Here is a 14,456-nt window from a genome sequence, read left to right as displayed (position 1 = left end):
ACCAACTGAGTTTGTCTGTTAAGGACTTGATGTTACTTTCTAGTAATTTGCTCAAAATCTACTGTAACCATTTGTCCCCTGTATTTGGTCTGATTGAACTGATGTTCAAACAAATGAAACAAGTGAAAAAAAAACCTCACCACTTTTAAGAAGAAATTTTTTCTCCCATCTGATTCCCATGTATTATTTTCCTTCTGTCTTGTCCCTCCTTGAAGTAGAAGGTGCTATCAGTCATGATTCCTACCCCAGTAGTTACATTCCCAGCAGTTCAGATGGCATGTGGCAAACCTATTTGAATCTATGTTGAAAAAGTTCTGATTGTTTCTGCTGTAGCCACATTCTGAAATTATTTTGGTCTTAGTGTTGTGTTGATTTATTAATAAGTGCACAAATTGGATGAGCTATCCAAAATGTTGTGGATATTATAGAGGTTCTGAAATAATGTAATTATTTTAAATGCATGTTGTGTATTCCTTTTGCTTCCACGTGCAGGGAACAGCTGGAAATGGTGATAGATCAACTTAAAGTTAAGCTGCAAGATGCTCAGCATAATTCACAGATGAATGCATCTGAACTCCAGGCATTGCAGTCTGAACACGACACCCTGCTGGAAAGACACAATAAGATGCTGCAAGAGACTGTTGCAAAAGAAGCAGAACTCCGTGAAAAGTATGGTCTGCTGATAAAAAGATAGGGATATTTTATTTTGTTTGAATTTTAAGATCTTAACATGTAGAAGCCTGTACATGTACTTGCAAAAAATAGGCATGTTGTTGAGAAGGTTAAGGAATTTCAAAAGGATTGTTTACTATTTTTCACAAGCCATCAGAAGCTTCCACAATGACGGTGAAATAGCAGCTGATAGGGGAATTTGAGATTACTGCAAACCTTCTACCTCTTAACTATCAGATCTAAAAATTAACATTTTTTAATGTTAATAGTCAGTTAACACTGACTATTTTTAAGTCTAATGCCCTGCCTAGCACCACATTTATGTTGTACCACTCTACTAAATTTTATGGATGTTTCCTATTAAAAAAATAAGATAATTATATGGAAAGCAAACAAGTTCACAGACAAAATACCCAGTTCTTGTCCACAAAACACCTTTGTTACAGAAAGTACTGTATTTTGTTTGTGCTTGCCAGAGCTTAATTTGCCTTATTTTTCTTTCAAAATGAATGGAGTCTGTTTAATCTGTATCATTCCTTATAAAATCACATGAGTACTAATACTTGAACTCCACACAAAGAGTATATCATTGTCTTTTCTTCTCCTTTTATGGTACAGAGATATTCACATGAAGTATTAATTAGAAATTACTGATGGATATTAGGAACTGTTGACTTCTTGTCACTGGCTTTGTACAGTTTTGTCTGTTCCTGATAGCTACATAATGATTCACTGTAGTCAACCAAATTATGTTCTGCATTTTTCTGGAAACAACCCATTTCACAATGGGTTCCCTTTATACCTAAACACTGGTCATTTCTGCTCTGGCTCTGTTTAAGTCTGTATGCTTATAAGGGTAAGTCCTGGGCTTAGTTTTTGCATAAATGCATTTGTTTAATTGCTTGTGACTTTATTTATTATATTAGTATATATCATGTCAGTATTATATGTAATTATTTATTTCATTTATTTAATTGCGTGTGACAATTTTGGTGTGCTTCTAGAGTACCTCCAAACCAAGTTCAACTGATGAGTTACTGACATTTTTCTTGCTAACTACTACACTCTTCTGCACTGAAAGTTGAGGTTTAAAAAAATTAAACTTACCATCTTAGAAACCTGTGTTTATAGAAGTCCCCAAGTAAGTTCTTGGTAAATAAATGTTAGAGAAAGTGGAGTATAAGTGACATGCCCTGTATGATACTATAAACAGTCATGATGCAGTTTTAAAATTTAAGAATGTTTAGACCACAGTGTCTCTAAAGTCCTTCATTATTTCCCAAAGATGTCTGAATTTTTTGTTCTGGAATAGAATTCAAGTTTATATAGCACAGTGCATTCATATAATAAGTAATGTGTAGCTTTTTCAGTCTCAAATTTTCCCTGTAGAGAGGACTTTAAATGACAAAAAGTTGCACACATAGTGGTTCTAAGATAATCATACACATGAAAATTGAAAACTGCCTCAAACTGTAAAAATTTTGAAATGTAAAACTTAGAGTGTTTTGCTGCTTGTGTCTTAGTGTTTGTGCATGCACTGTTTTCAGACTCTGCACAATACAGTCTGAGAACATGGTCATCAAAGCAGAGCACGCCCAGGCTCTGGGTCAGCTGACAGCCCAGAATGAAGCTCTCCGGAACAACTTCAGAGATCAGGTCAGGAACCTGCAAGAAGAGCACAGGAAGACAGTAGAGACACTTCAGCAGCAACTCTCCAGAGTAGAAGCTCAGCTCTTCCAACTCAAGAGTGAACCAAGCACTAGAGGTAACTTCCAGGCAGAATACCAGGTTTTCATGGGTTAGTTACCAATTTGTGTACCTCAGTCTGAAACTAAAATGTGCTTACAGTGTTTGATTCTGTAAAATCACCAGCAACTTTTTCTGGGAAATCTGCAATGTGGTGTATCAGTCCACAGATACCACGTCAGGAATGCATGTTTGTTGTTATTTACTGTTGCTTCAGAATCATAAGGTCCTTAGGAATATATTCCTCTGGAGTACATCCAGAGGAGGGCAGCAAAGGTGGTGGAAGGGCAGGAAGGATTGTCCTGTGAGGAGCAGCTGAGGACTCTGAGTTGGTCTGGTTTGGAGGAAAGCAGTCTGAGGGCAACCTCATGTCTGCTTTAGAGATTCCTGAGTGGGGGAAGTGAGGAGGGAAGTGCTGAGCTCTTCTCCCTGGTATTCAATAATAGGACATGGGATTGGTTCAGAGCTGCCATGGGGAGGTTCAGACTGGACATTAGGAAGCATTTTCTTACTGAGAGGGTGGTCATGCTCTGGAAAGGCTTCCCATTGAAGTGATTGATGGCCAAAACAGAGGCATTTGGACAATGCCGTTGATAATGTTTTAACTTTTGATGTGGTCAGGCAGTTGGACTAGATACTTGTTGTAGGTCACTTCCAACTGGAACTATTTTGTCCTAGAATCTGCACGACTGATACTTATTCTGCAGTATCAGACAGATGAAGGGAAATTACTTTGAAAATACTTGTTTTTCTTATCATGTTGTCTCAGGTTTTGGAGCATGCTGGAGATCTGTCTCAAGTATGAAGTGTAAAACTAAAGAAAAGTGTATTGGAAACTGTTTTAAGAATGTTATTTGTATACATGCTGTTTATTATACTTGCTGTTTGATCCTTCTTTCAATCTCAAGTGCTATTTTTGTAACTGTAAAGTTACTAATCAGGATGTAGTTGGACATTTGCCAAGCAGCAGTAGCAGTTTAAGTTGCTCTGTTATTATTGAAGTAGAAGGGTCATGCACACAGTAATAAAACAGAAGAATTTACACCTCCCACAGGACTGGTTGAAACAAAAGCAAATTGTTTTGCATTAAAGGTATTTGTTACTCTTACCATAACTAAAACACATATTCAGGGAGATGTGCATGAAGGTTTCATAGTAACTGAAATAAAAATTGCCAATCAAGTTTCTGTTTAGAACCAGACTTTGACTGGAATGGCCATTTGGAGGTGAAAGACAGTATTTTAGTATTATAAACGTTACATGCTTATCTGGCTTTTTCTTTTGGCTTCACCTTCCCCGGCATTTTGAAGGCTATTTTATGTACCACTCTCGATCCCTGGCAGTCACACGTAGGAAATAGCCCAATTTCATTCTGCTGTGAACATCAGTAAGTATCTTCCAGGTCCAGCTGTTTCAAATCCGGCAACAAAGAGCTTGAGAGAGCGGCGGAGCACTGACCTTCCTGTGCTCGATGTGCACTCTGTGGCTAGGGAGGAGGGAGAAGGTATGGAAACAACAGACACGGAGTCTGTGTCCTCAGCCAGCACCTATGTTCAATCCTTGGAGCAACTGCTGAACTCACCAGAAGCAAAGCCTGGTAGGTAGGGCGTGGCTTTCAGAAGTGCTTGCCTACATAGGTTGCAGAAGTTCATGCCCTCAAAATATTTTAGAGCATTGTGTTTTCATGCTTTTAGGTGCAAGACACAAGTCTAGTCAAGTGCCACTGAGTTTACACTGTCCTGAACTTTTGTAGGAGTTTTGTCATTGAATAAGGACTTACAGTAGGACATTTCTACAGGTTTTAGTGATTTAAAGATGTCATATTTCTGAGCTTTTAAAGGGAAAAGACCAGGTGAGCAAGTCAGTGAATAGTTACAGAAATTTTTGTATTCTGAATAAGTCTCTACTAGGGACTGTGTTAAATCAGCGCTAGTAGTGCTCATTTAACCCTGTTAGTAAAAGGATAAAATTTCTGTTTATCTTAACGAGGCTTATTAGAACAGTACTTTATTCATAAGTTTTTTTTTCTAGGAAAGTGTAATCCAGCATGAAAAAGAATATTTTAGGAGTCCTCCAAAACCAGAAAAATACATAGTAGCATATAATCCTGTTTTCAGAGTCTACTGAACACTTCATGGATAAATGTTGAAAATCTCCATTTATGGGTAGGAAACAAGGAATAAGTTAAAACCAGGTATCTTGAGGTACTCTAGAACTATTTTGCCAGCCACCTTATAATATATAAACAGAAATAGATCAGAAAATAAGCATGCAGCAACAGCATTGATGCCTGTTAACTCTGCACTCTGACTTCCCATGAATTCTGTTCATAAGAAACTACATTAGTCAAGCCCTGATGTTAAGTTAGTATGAAATAGATGCAAGTGCTTTTTCCTTCTCTTAGTTTTCTTTTCCAATTAATTGCAGAACCATCTCAGTGGCAAGCAGATCTCACCAAGGATGAACTGATTCAGAAACTAAACACAACAACTAAGAGCGCTGATCACTTGAATGAATTACTTCGTGAATCAGAAGCAACCAATGCAATCCTAATGGAACAAATAAAGGTTAGCAGACACACAAGAGATGTGAGGACAGCTCTAATTTCCATGGTCTGTTTCTTAGACCAAACATCTTTCAGAAAATTCCAGTCTATAAAATTTTGGTGATGTAAAACTTAATTTGGGGGGGGCTTTTATTCCACAGGTCTAATTAGTGCTTCCAGAGTATACTTCAGTTTTTTGGGTTTTTTTCCACCACAGTTTCTGGTTGGCTGAGGGGAAGGAGGAGAGGAGTGTAGGAGTAAAAGCTTCTAGAAAAAAACTTCAGGAGTTGGGAAGTTTAATGTTTAGTAAAGAGTCTGTACTATTTTCACTTAGATAAAAGCAGTAAATCCCAAGGGAAACATTGTCTGGTTTCTCTTTCTGTAGCCTGTTTTAGCTGTCTTAAGTTAAAAGAAGACACATGAACTAATGTATCAATGGGCTTTCTGAAGACATTTCTAAATGTACTATGCTTTCTTTTGTAAAATACTTTTAAATTGATGTCATCAGATATCTGAGTTACTTAACTGTTCCACTGTTACTACTCTTATATCACTGATATTGTATCACTATACTGCACAAATTTTATCCAAAAAGGGCATTTTTAGTCAATAAGTTACTTCTTACAACATTATCACATATTTAATTTTCACTGAATTTTTGTCCTGAATATGTTGCTAAACATGAATTATTCTTTTTGAAGCAAGCTGCATAATTCATTTTTTAGCTCTTCAAAAGACCTTTGTTCAATTACTCACTAAGTGAGGCAAGCAGTATTACATATTTTTTTCCTCATCTGCAGCTTCTTAAGAATGAAATAAGAAGATTGGAAAGAAATCAAGAGAGAGAAAAGTCTGTGGCTAATCTAGAATACTTGAAGAACGTTCTATTGCAGTTCATATTTCTGAAATCAGGAAGTGAGAAGGAACGGCTGCTCCCAGTAATAGACACCATGTTGCAACTCAGCCCTGAAGAGAAGGGGAAGCTGGTAGCAATTGCCCAAGGTAGGTGGTGTTCAAAATATTGTCACAAAAAAGAGGAAAAGTGAAAAAGGAAAAGGATAGTTCTGCGCTGTCTGTTGTGTAGACCTTTGAGAAAAAACAAAACTTAGTATCATAATGCCAATGAACTAGTCAGAAAACCATTTTCTTTGTTAGGAAGTTACTATGCAGTTTTCAATAAACAGAACAAATACCATAAAATTGACATAAAATATAATTTCTACTGAAACATTCACATTTTAGGAAGACAGTGGTAAGTTGAAAAATTTAATGTGTTCATGTTTTGAGTAGAGTTTAAAAATTTTGTCAAAATAGATGTTTACATCATTGAATTATTTTCTTGGCAGATGTTCTAGACAGATAGCTAAAGTTGTTCTCTCAAGACAGTACTGCAGATGTAATATTAGTTTCAATATAATACATTTAAAGATATCTTAAATACACTCTTCATTGAAGAAATAAAGTAACTGGGGAAGGACATAAAAAGAGTTGGGCATTTGCAAAAAATAAGCACTGGATTTCTGTGTACAATAATGTTCTGTTTCTGCTTCAAATACTCTCAGCATTTGTTCCCTTAAATGCTTTTTAAGGTATTGTTTGTCACTTCTCAATGGTAGTTACTGTAGCTTCTTGTACTTCATTAGCAACTGAAATATACTTTATCTTAGAATTAATATAAACAGTAAGCAACACATGTACGTATCAGAACTTAAAACTTATGAACAAAAGCATTAAAAAGGGAAGTGTTCAAGTATTGCATTCCATGATAGGCTGTGCATTTGGAAAAATAAGATGTAAGTTAAGTTCATAGCATGTTGATGTTGTTCTGGCCCTCTAATGAAGACTGATTGGATTTTTCTGGAGGATGTTGCTTAACTACCTTTTTCAGACATTCTTAAGTACCCAAAGTAAAGTGGACTTGGTGGTACAATCCATGTCTGTCAGCCCAAGAGTGAATTCCTTTCTCACGAAGCTTGCATTCTTAAGTACCCAAAGTAAAGTGGACTTGGTGGTACAATCCATGTCTATGTCAGCCCAAGAGTGAATTCCTCTCTCACGAAGCTTTAGGGAGCATTTGAAAAAGGATAAAGGCAAGGAATGGGGGCAAGGATATGTAACCAAACAATGCACTGTCTAACATAATAAATGTCTAACATAATATAAAGTCTGCTTTTCTTCCTCCTTCAGGTGAAGAAGAGAGTACCTCACGGCCTTCTGGGTGGGCTTCGTACCTCCACAGCTGGTCAGGACTTCGATAAAACAGTGGAAATACTGAATCTTTAAAAACATTCCACAACTGCAAAACTGAGAAATCTTACTGTAGATCTGTTGGTGTTGTAGTGTTGAACTACAGGGTTTTATTTTTGTGGGTTTTTTTCAGCTTTTTAGGCTCCACCAAGAAAGAAGCCTGCAGTAGCTCTGAAAGATGGTCCTATGTTATGCTCTGGCAGCAGTGAACTATTTTTCTTGTAAATATTAAAGCTGATAATAAGAACTATGAGAAGTGAAAAATTCATTGCAAATAGCTTGGAAACAGAATTTGTCAACCTGTGATAACTCTTTTGATATCAGTTTAAAAGTTTGACCTTATATTAACTGGAATAACTAGAGTTTAGATTTTAAGCATTTAAAAGTGTTTACAGTTGCTTTCACATATCACTGTCAGCTAGCTAATCTATATGGTTAGTGTTACTCTCTGCACATTTAAGAAATTTCCTCTCTTGTGATGGCTACAATAGGTAAGATAATTAAGAAACAGAAAGGGCATTTTCTGCTTTAAAGTTGTTGTCTTTCTTAAATTATTTTGCTTTTGCAAAACATGAAGGCAACAGTTCACAAAATGTAGAGGGTGCAAATCTGTATGAAATGCAGTGCTTGTCACACCTGGGCATGGTACTGTAGTAGAGATTAATGGCATCTATGGAAGCCTTAGGATAGTACTCCAAGACTCAGAGGTCCTAAGTGAGTTGAGGGGCTTTGTGAGAAAGAGCTTAAACTAGGGCTTTTTAATCTGAGGTTGGAAGCTTGTGGAAAAGACCAGGAAGAAATGTTCCATTACTGTAACAATGTCTCTAAATGCATGACAAGACTGCTCGTACTGACTTAGTCATAGTGAAGACACTAAAGAATGAATCTGAGCCCACAGGTCAGACTCCTAACATTAACTTCTGAGAGAAAAGAATGAAGCTTTTGTCAATAGATGCATTTTCTAAATGTTCTAATGAGTGAAGATCTTATTCTCTCCATTACCTGTGTGTGTGTGTGTGTACAATGTTTGCGCAGATATTTGCACAGATGAGATGGTCTCTGTTCCAGGTTACTCAACAGAATGTTATAGGTTTTTCCCCAGAAAAATAAATTTCTACCATCTCTTCTTCTATTATCAACACAGCACCTCTTTTTATCTTCAGTTGTCTTCTCCCTTATACAGTCCATAATGCCTTTCACCATCTTAATTTATTTGGAAGGTTTTAAAAAGCATACGCATGTGTTTGAATCCTGCTTATGTTTAAACCAGAGTCCTTCTGTCTTTTTCACTCATATTTTCCTATTCTCTGTGTTGTTTTACAGAGAGTCTTTCCCTGGTACCCATACAGATACTGAATAGGGTTCTTCCTTTCCTATCTACCTTAGCTCTGAGGAAATGATGCTTTTCCTTTAATATTGCCTTATTTCAGGCTGAGATTAATCTGAACATATGAACAGCAGAATGGCAACATATTGAGAATAAACTATTCTGTAAGTTTGCCTTTGGTTTAATTTTTTGCTTGTTGTATCTATTTCAGTACACAATCAACAAAGCCAGCAGGCTTTATTTAGGTATTTTAATTCCTTTTCACTGTCTTAGGCACTTCTATTTTCTTCCCCTCCAATATATATTTTAACTGGAACCTTTATGGTTTGTGCTACTGGGGAAAACATCCTCTGGGAGCTTTCAGAACACAGAACTGATCAACAGTAGTGTGAAGGACAAGTCTTTTAGGTGTCTGTAGGTAGCAAACAGAAGGCTGTGTTTAGACTTTCTTGCATTTGCCTTTGGAATGATTTGGACCAGATCTCAGATGCTGGATTCCAACTCCTTATTCACCTGGATTTGGTTAATGTTATTCAGAAAAATGCCAAAGCAGCAATAGGAGAGATTGGAAACGTATAAAAATAAGTGCTAGTCATCCTGCTGTGATTTTAACAACGGAAGCACATGAGTAGAAGGGTATGGCTTTGTCTCACTTAGATCACACTCTGTTTGCTGCTGACCTGATTTCTGCTATTGCTTAAGAGCTGTGACAAGTTCCTCTTAAAATGCACATATTTCAGAACTGTAAATTATTGAACATTGTAAGCTGTGAATAAAGGTGTGCAAGTAACATATATCACTGGCTGTATGAAATACCAGTTGCTTATTGACTTCTTTCAAGTCTGAGTTGCATGCTCACTGTTTTTAGTAAAACTTGAGTACCGTACTTATGAATGGGGTGAACAACTTGCATTAATATATTTTTTTTACAATGAAAGATAGAGATCTTAATTAATGTAAAAATATTTTAATAACTGTCACTAAACTGTTTTCTGTTGTTAAGATTGCCAGAACTTACCTATGTGGCAATAAACTGACTATAAGAAAATAAAGTTTAACAGACACTTGAGCAAATGGCATAGAAGAACATGAACTGGAAACAGGATTATTTTGCATAGAGAACTTTTTATATGTCATATATTTGCATTTTAATGTACAGCATTGTAGCTGTGATTTGCTTTCAAAAAGCAGTTTAAGGTTTTAACTAGTACTGCTACTTCTTGTGATACTATGATGCTCTTTTTTGGAAGAGCACTGTGCTGACTTTGCTTTCTGGTTCTTTTTGTTTTCTTTACAGTGCCACATCTATTAGAATGTTTCACAGAAAATATCACCCTTACACAAAATGTTCATAAGCTTAGGACCAATTTTTATCTTTTAACAGCCTGCCTTCAGCCTAAGCATAAGGAAGCAATAATAATAATAATAATAATAATAATAATAATAATAATAGTAATTCTGCTGTCACTATACAGGTTATATATTAAGCAAAAAGCAAAAATGAGAGTGATTCAGTGTTACCAGACCTGCACTGTGGCTGAATTTTCAGCTATCTAATGCTGACTTAGAAATGGGTTATCTGTCTTTCATTTTCCCTTTACCCAGAAGGGAGACTCATCTGTGCAAGCAAAAGTGCTCCAGCTGAAAGACAGGAAGATCAGAACTTGTCAGGCTGTTGTATAGATATGGCCAGTTGAATCCGGGGTTCAGGATGGCCAAAGGGAACCATGTTAGAAATTATACACAGGAGAGTAAGGTTGCTTTTTTTCTTTCATGACCCTCCTTCCCCAAAGTAGAACTGTGAGGTTACACGGTTATATTATTTTCTAAATTTAAATTCTCCTTCGTCCATCTCCCTCCATCTATTTGTTGTGATAAGAGATGATATATTATGAAATTGTGGAGGAATGCCTAAAAATTCTCCTTACTTTGTACTAAGTGACTTTGAAGCCAGTTTAAACATATATGCTTCATTTGGCTTATGCCTTAGCTTCACCCAGTGCACCAATACTTCCTAAACTATCTGCTAGTTCTACTATTGTTGGTACTGTGAAAATATCCCTTTAGAAGCCTTGCAAATACCAGTCACCACTCACAAGCTGAGAAACCAAATGTATGAAGAGATAAAAATATATTTGCTGTAGTAATTTCAGAATTGCTAGACTGATAGATAAGTATTTTGTTTGGAAATACGTTTCTGGTGGCCTTTTCATGTGGCCATCACATCAATAAAATTCACCTTTATGCAACAGAGTGACTTTTTTTTCCATGAATGCTTGTTCTTACCTGAGAAAATGCTACTCAGGTGCAAGGTAGAAAACAAGAACTGTCTACCATTGTATTGAAGAGATTTTATGGATCTGGTGTAGTATCCAGAGCCTCTACTTTGGAAGGCAACTACAGCAATGGATTCTTCTGGGTGAACAGAAGAGAAATTGGTTTGTTCTAGGGTTTAAAAAAAAATTTTAAAGCTCATTTAAATGACTTCAAATGTATTACTAGATTGTCACCAGCAATCTGACAATATTAGATGTGAAGGAGAGGAGGGTTGCAGAAGCTGCTAATGACCTTATTAGCAGGATTGCATTTAGTGTGTTTGAGTACTAACTACCTTATAAATCAGCACGCATTTCTAATTGCACTCAGCTTTGAAATGGCCATAATTACCTCTTCTCTAATAGGCTGTGATAATTTTTCTTAATCTGCATAATTGTCCTAGTGCAAAGATTACATGCTAAGTGGATGAAGAGGTGCTTGGTTTGATTTAAGCAAGAGTTTGGTGTGTTTATTTTCTTGCCAACAATTTTTCTTAGACCATGCTTATTACAGAAATATGTGGTCAGAGATGGGATCATAAGCTGTGCAAAGAAGACATAATAAGTGGATATAAGGGTCAAAAAAGAGAGCCTGGTACTGCCAGTCAACTTCTAACAGCTTTCACATGAGTTTATATATGCTATGGGGAAGGGAAATAATAATCTCACTACTTTTTAAATGAATTTGGTTAAAATTTATCATATGGTTGTGAAAGGATGAGAAGATCTATCTTAGATTCAGGTGTTTCCTTCCTTTCCTTCCTGTCCTGTGTTTCTCAGGCTCATTCTGAAGATTCAGGCTGGATTGAATAGTGAAGACTGAGAATAGTAAAACAAGTATGGAAATGAACATCAGTTACTGCTCCAACAAATCAGCATGCCTTGGTATTGGCAATTTTTTTTTTCACTGTCAGTTGAATGCCTAAAGGCTTCTTAAGAATCCAAGGTAAATGTAATGAGTGTCAAAACTAGTGTTCTCTTTTGGGTGTGGGCACAGTCCCAGTCCTCCCACAGCAGCCTTTGAAAGTGTTTTAAATTGATAGACACATGATAGCAGCTGTGTACGAGCATAGGATTTAAGTGGGGTTTATTGTTTCATTGCCTGAAAATCGAAGCTTGTTCTGAGAACACTCAGACTGTTTCCTGAGGGGAGGTACATACTAGCTCTTGGCTCTCTTGCCCTTTGCAGCATGCAGAGCATCTCAAAAATAAAAAGCATAGAAACCATTATAGAGTTTCAGAAAAAGGCTTTTACGCAAATGCTGTTTTACTGTTATTACTCCCCTTTGTGGAGTTAAGTTGCTGATGCTCAGCATTACTCTTGCCAAGGGAGAAGGCCAATCGCATCATTTTGGCTTCAGCATCCACTTCTTTATACAGAGTAGTTAATGCTCCTCTCACATCTAGTCCCAGCACTGGCTTAAACCTGCAGCTGTAGCAGTCCAGGTGAAGCTGCCCACCTTTGCAAGGGGACAGGTGGGTGGTCCCTCTGCTCCAGGGGCATGGGCTACAGCCTCTGCAAGGAGGATAAAAGCAGATGGTGGGGATAAAAACCCTAAACAGCTCCTGCTGTTGACGTGGCAGCTCTCTGTCCCTGCCCTGACTACCCACCAGCCTTTCTCTTGGAAACTGGTTAAACCAGTTGATTGCAGTGGTGGGGGATAGTGGATATCTTGCAGGAAGAGATTTTCAGAAAACGTAGAAAAGCTAAGGATAGGTTTTGTAACATTCTGGGAAAGATGGGAATTGCAGTGACAAAAAGTCTGAAGTAGAAAAATTACACACTTTTACTATAAAAAATGTGAGAGTAATACCATGAACTCCAAGAGTCATTATTTCTTAAAGTACCTGTTTTGTGGTGCTGCCGTAAGTTTTTTCTTTAGCCTTTACTGTGTCTGCACAAGTGCTGATCATGTCATGAAGCAGAAATTTATGCTGCTAAATATGGACATTTATTGATCAATTTTGCAGAAATTTTAGATTGATCAATAAAATTTATGTCCTTGGTTTTTGCAGTCTCCTTCCCTCTTCCAAGAAAAAATGATGCTGAATATACTAGGTGTGTCTAAAATGCATGAAGCAGAAATCTGACTGCTTTTATATGGATGTCAGAATGATCAGTAAAATGTCTTCCAGTATTCTGATCAAACTACATATTGTTTTTAATAATAGCAATGTTTTTTAGAGATATCAAATAGTGGTCAAAATTTATTTATTCAATTGATTAGTGGAGTTAATAATGTTGAGCAAAAATGTGAAACCTAAATAATTTTTCACCTCTTAATTCATTAACAGCTTTGCTGAAATATTTAGCTAGACACATGTTCAAAAGTTATTCCTACTTACATTTCCTTCACTGTTGCTTTAGCTTCATAGCTTTGGAGGTGTGACATGAACACCGACACAGCTTACAATTTAAATCCATTGATTATATTAAGGTGAACAACCATAAGGCTGCTCTGCTAGCAGGCTCTCAGAGTCAGAATAGGCTTAGATTGGATATTAGAAAGAAATTCTTTACTCCGAGGGTGGTGAGGCCCTGGAACAGTTGCCCAGAGAAGCTGTGGATGTCCCATCCCTTGAAGTATTCAAAGCCAGGTTGGATGAGTAACCTGGTCTAGTGCAAGACATCCCTGTTTGTGTTTAAGGTCCCTGATGTTTCAACCCAAACCATTCTATGAATCTACCATCTGCAGTTGCGTGAAGAAAGCAAAAGCTTGAGCAAATACCACAGTTAGAAGTTACTTACTCAGGTCTCTTCATACAACTCTGGTAAAATCATAAAAGTAAAGTAGTCTGGAAATAGAACATCATATGCCTACTTAAAACTGCATTTTACTCTGGTCTTAAAGGGAGAGATGAGAGTAAAAAAAAAAAAAAAAAAAAAAAAAAAAAAAAAAAGCATTAATTTTGTGATTAATATGCTGGTCTGGAGACATGGAGTCCAAATTCCCTGTTTTGCCACACACTTCCTTTGTGAATTTAATTTCAGAGTCTCTGTCTCTATTTCCTGACTTGCCTGCTGGGGATAATGGCACTTCTGTACCTGATGCCAAGTGCATTAGCAGCAGAATGTTAAACTTTGTGATGGGTTTGTAAGCTGAAATAAGTAGGCAGATTACCATATTTTCTTTAAACTCCATAGGAAGAAAATTGTCATAGTCTGCATTATACTGGAATGGAAGGAATGATCTCCTTACGAGTCTGTGGTGTGTGTTTTGTGAATCCTATTAAATTACTTGCTTAAGTATTCTGGACTGAATTTTACAAGTTAATTAGAATGCCAGTATGGTCTAATACTATGTAATGGATAATTAATAACAATTAAGAATTGTTATTTCTGTTGTAAAGCAAGACAAAACAAAAATTTAAATCAGCCCCCAGGGCGCAAATTTGCTGCAAAGTGCAGACAGTCTGGGGAGGGAAACTGTGAAACTGAATTCCTGGCTTTTCTTGGTACTTAGCGTTTCCAAAAGCTGCTAGTACTTAGTGTTTGGCATTTGTACATGTTTGGGGAAGGCTCTCCCACTCTCTGTGAGAATGCCTTTGCTACTTTGAGATTATATTGCTAGCAGACCAGGCTTTAGGGATTTCATCTTTAAAG

General features: G+C 36.8%; 1 protein-coding gene across 2 annotated transcripts in view; it reads left to right on the top strand.

Annotated features, from left to right (window-relative positions):
- Positions 1-14,102, top strand: part of GCC2 (GRIP and coiled-coil domain containing 2) — a 34,869-nt gene extending 20,767 nt beyond the window's left edge. For both annotated transcript variants that reach the window (XM_041418103.1, XM_041418102.1), the window contains 6 exons: positions 493-669; positions 2,220-2,437; positions 3,821-4,015; positions 4,846-4,985; positions 5,764-5,965; positions 7,151-14,102. In XM_041418103.1, coding sequence (XP_041274037.1) covers positions 493-669; positions 2,220-2,437; positions 3,821-4,015; positions 4,846-4,985; positions 5,764-5,965; positions 7,151-7,221 — 1,003 coding nt within the window. In that variant the 3' untranslated portion in view covers positions 7,222-14,102. The remainder of the gene's footprint in view (positions 1-492; positions 670-2,219; positions 2,438-3,820; positions 4,016-4,845; positions 4,986-5,763; positions 5,966-7,150) is intronic.
- The last annotated feature ends 354 nt before the right edge of the window (positions 14,103-14,456 follow it).

The sequence above is a fragment of the Onychostruthus taczanowskii genome, unplaced genomic scaffold, assembly GCF_017590055.1.
Source record: "Onychostruthus taczanowskii isolate IOZ18803 unplaced genomic scaffold, ASM1759005v1 scaffold58, whole genome shotgun sequence".
NCBI classification, from domain to species: domain Eukaryota; kingdom Metazoa; phylum Chordata; class Aves; order Passeriformes; family Passeridae; genus Onychostruthus; species Onychostruthus taczanowskii.
Note: the sequence above shows the minus strand (reverse complement) of the source record. Positions and strands in the feature narration are given on the sequence as shown.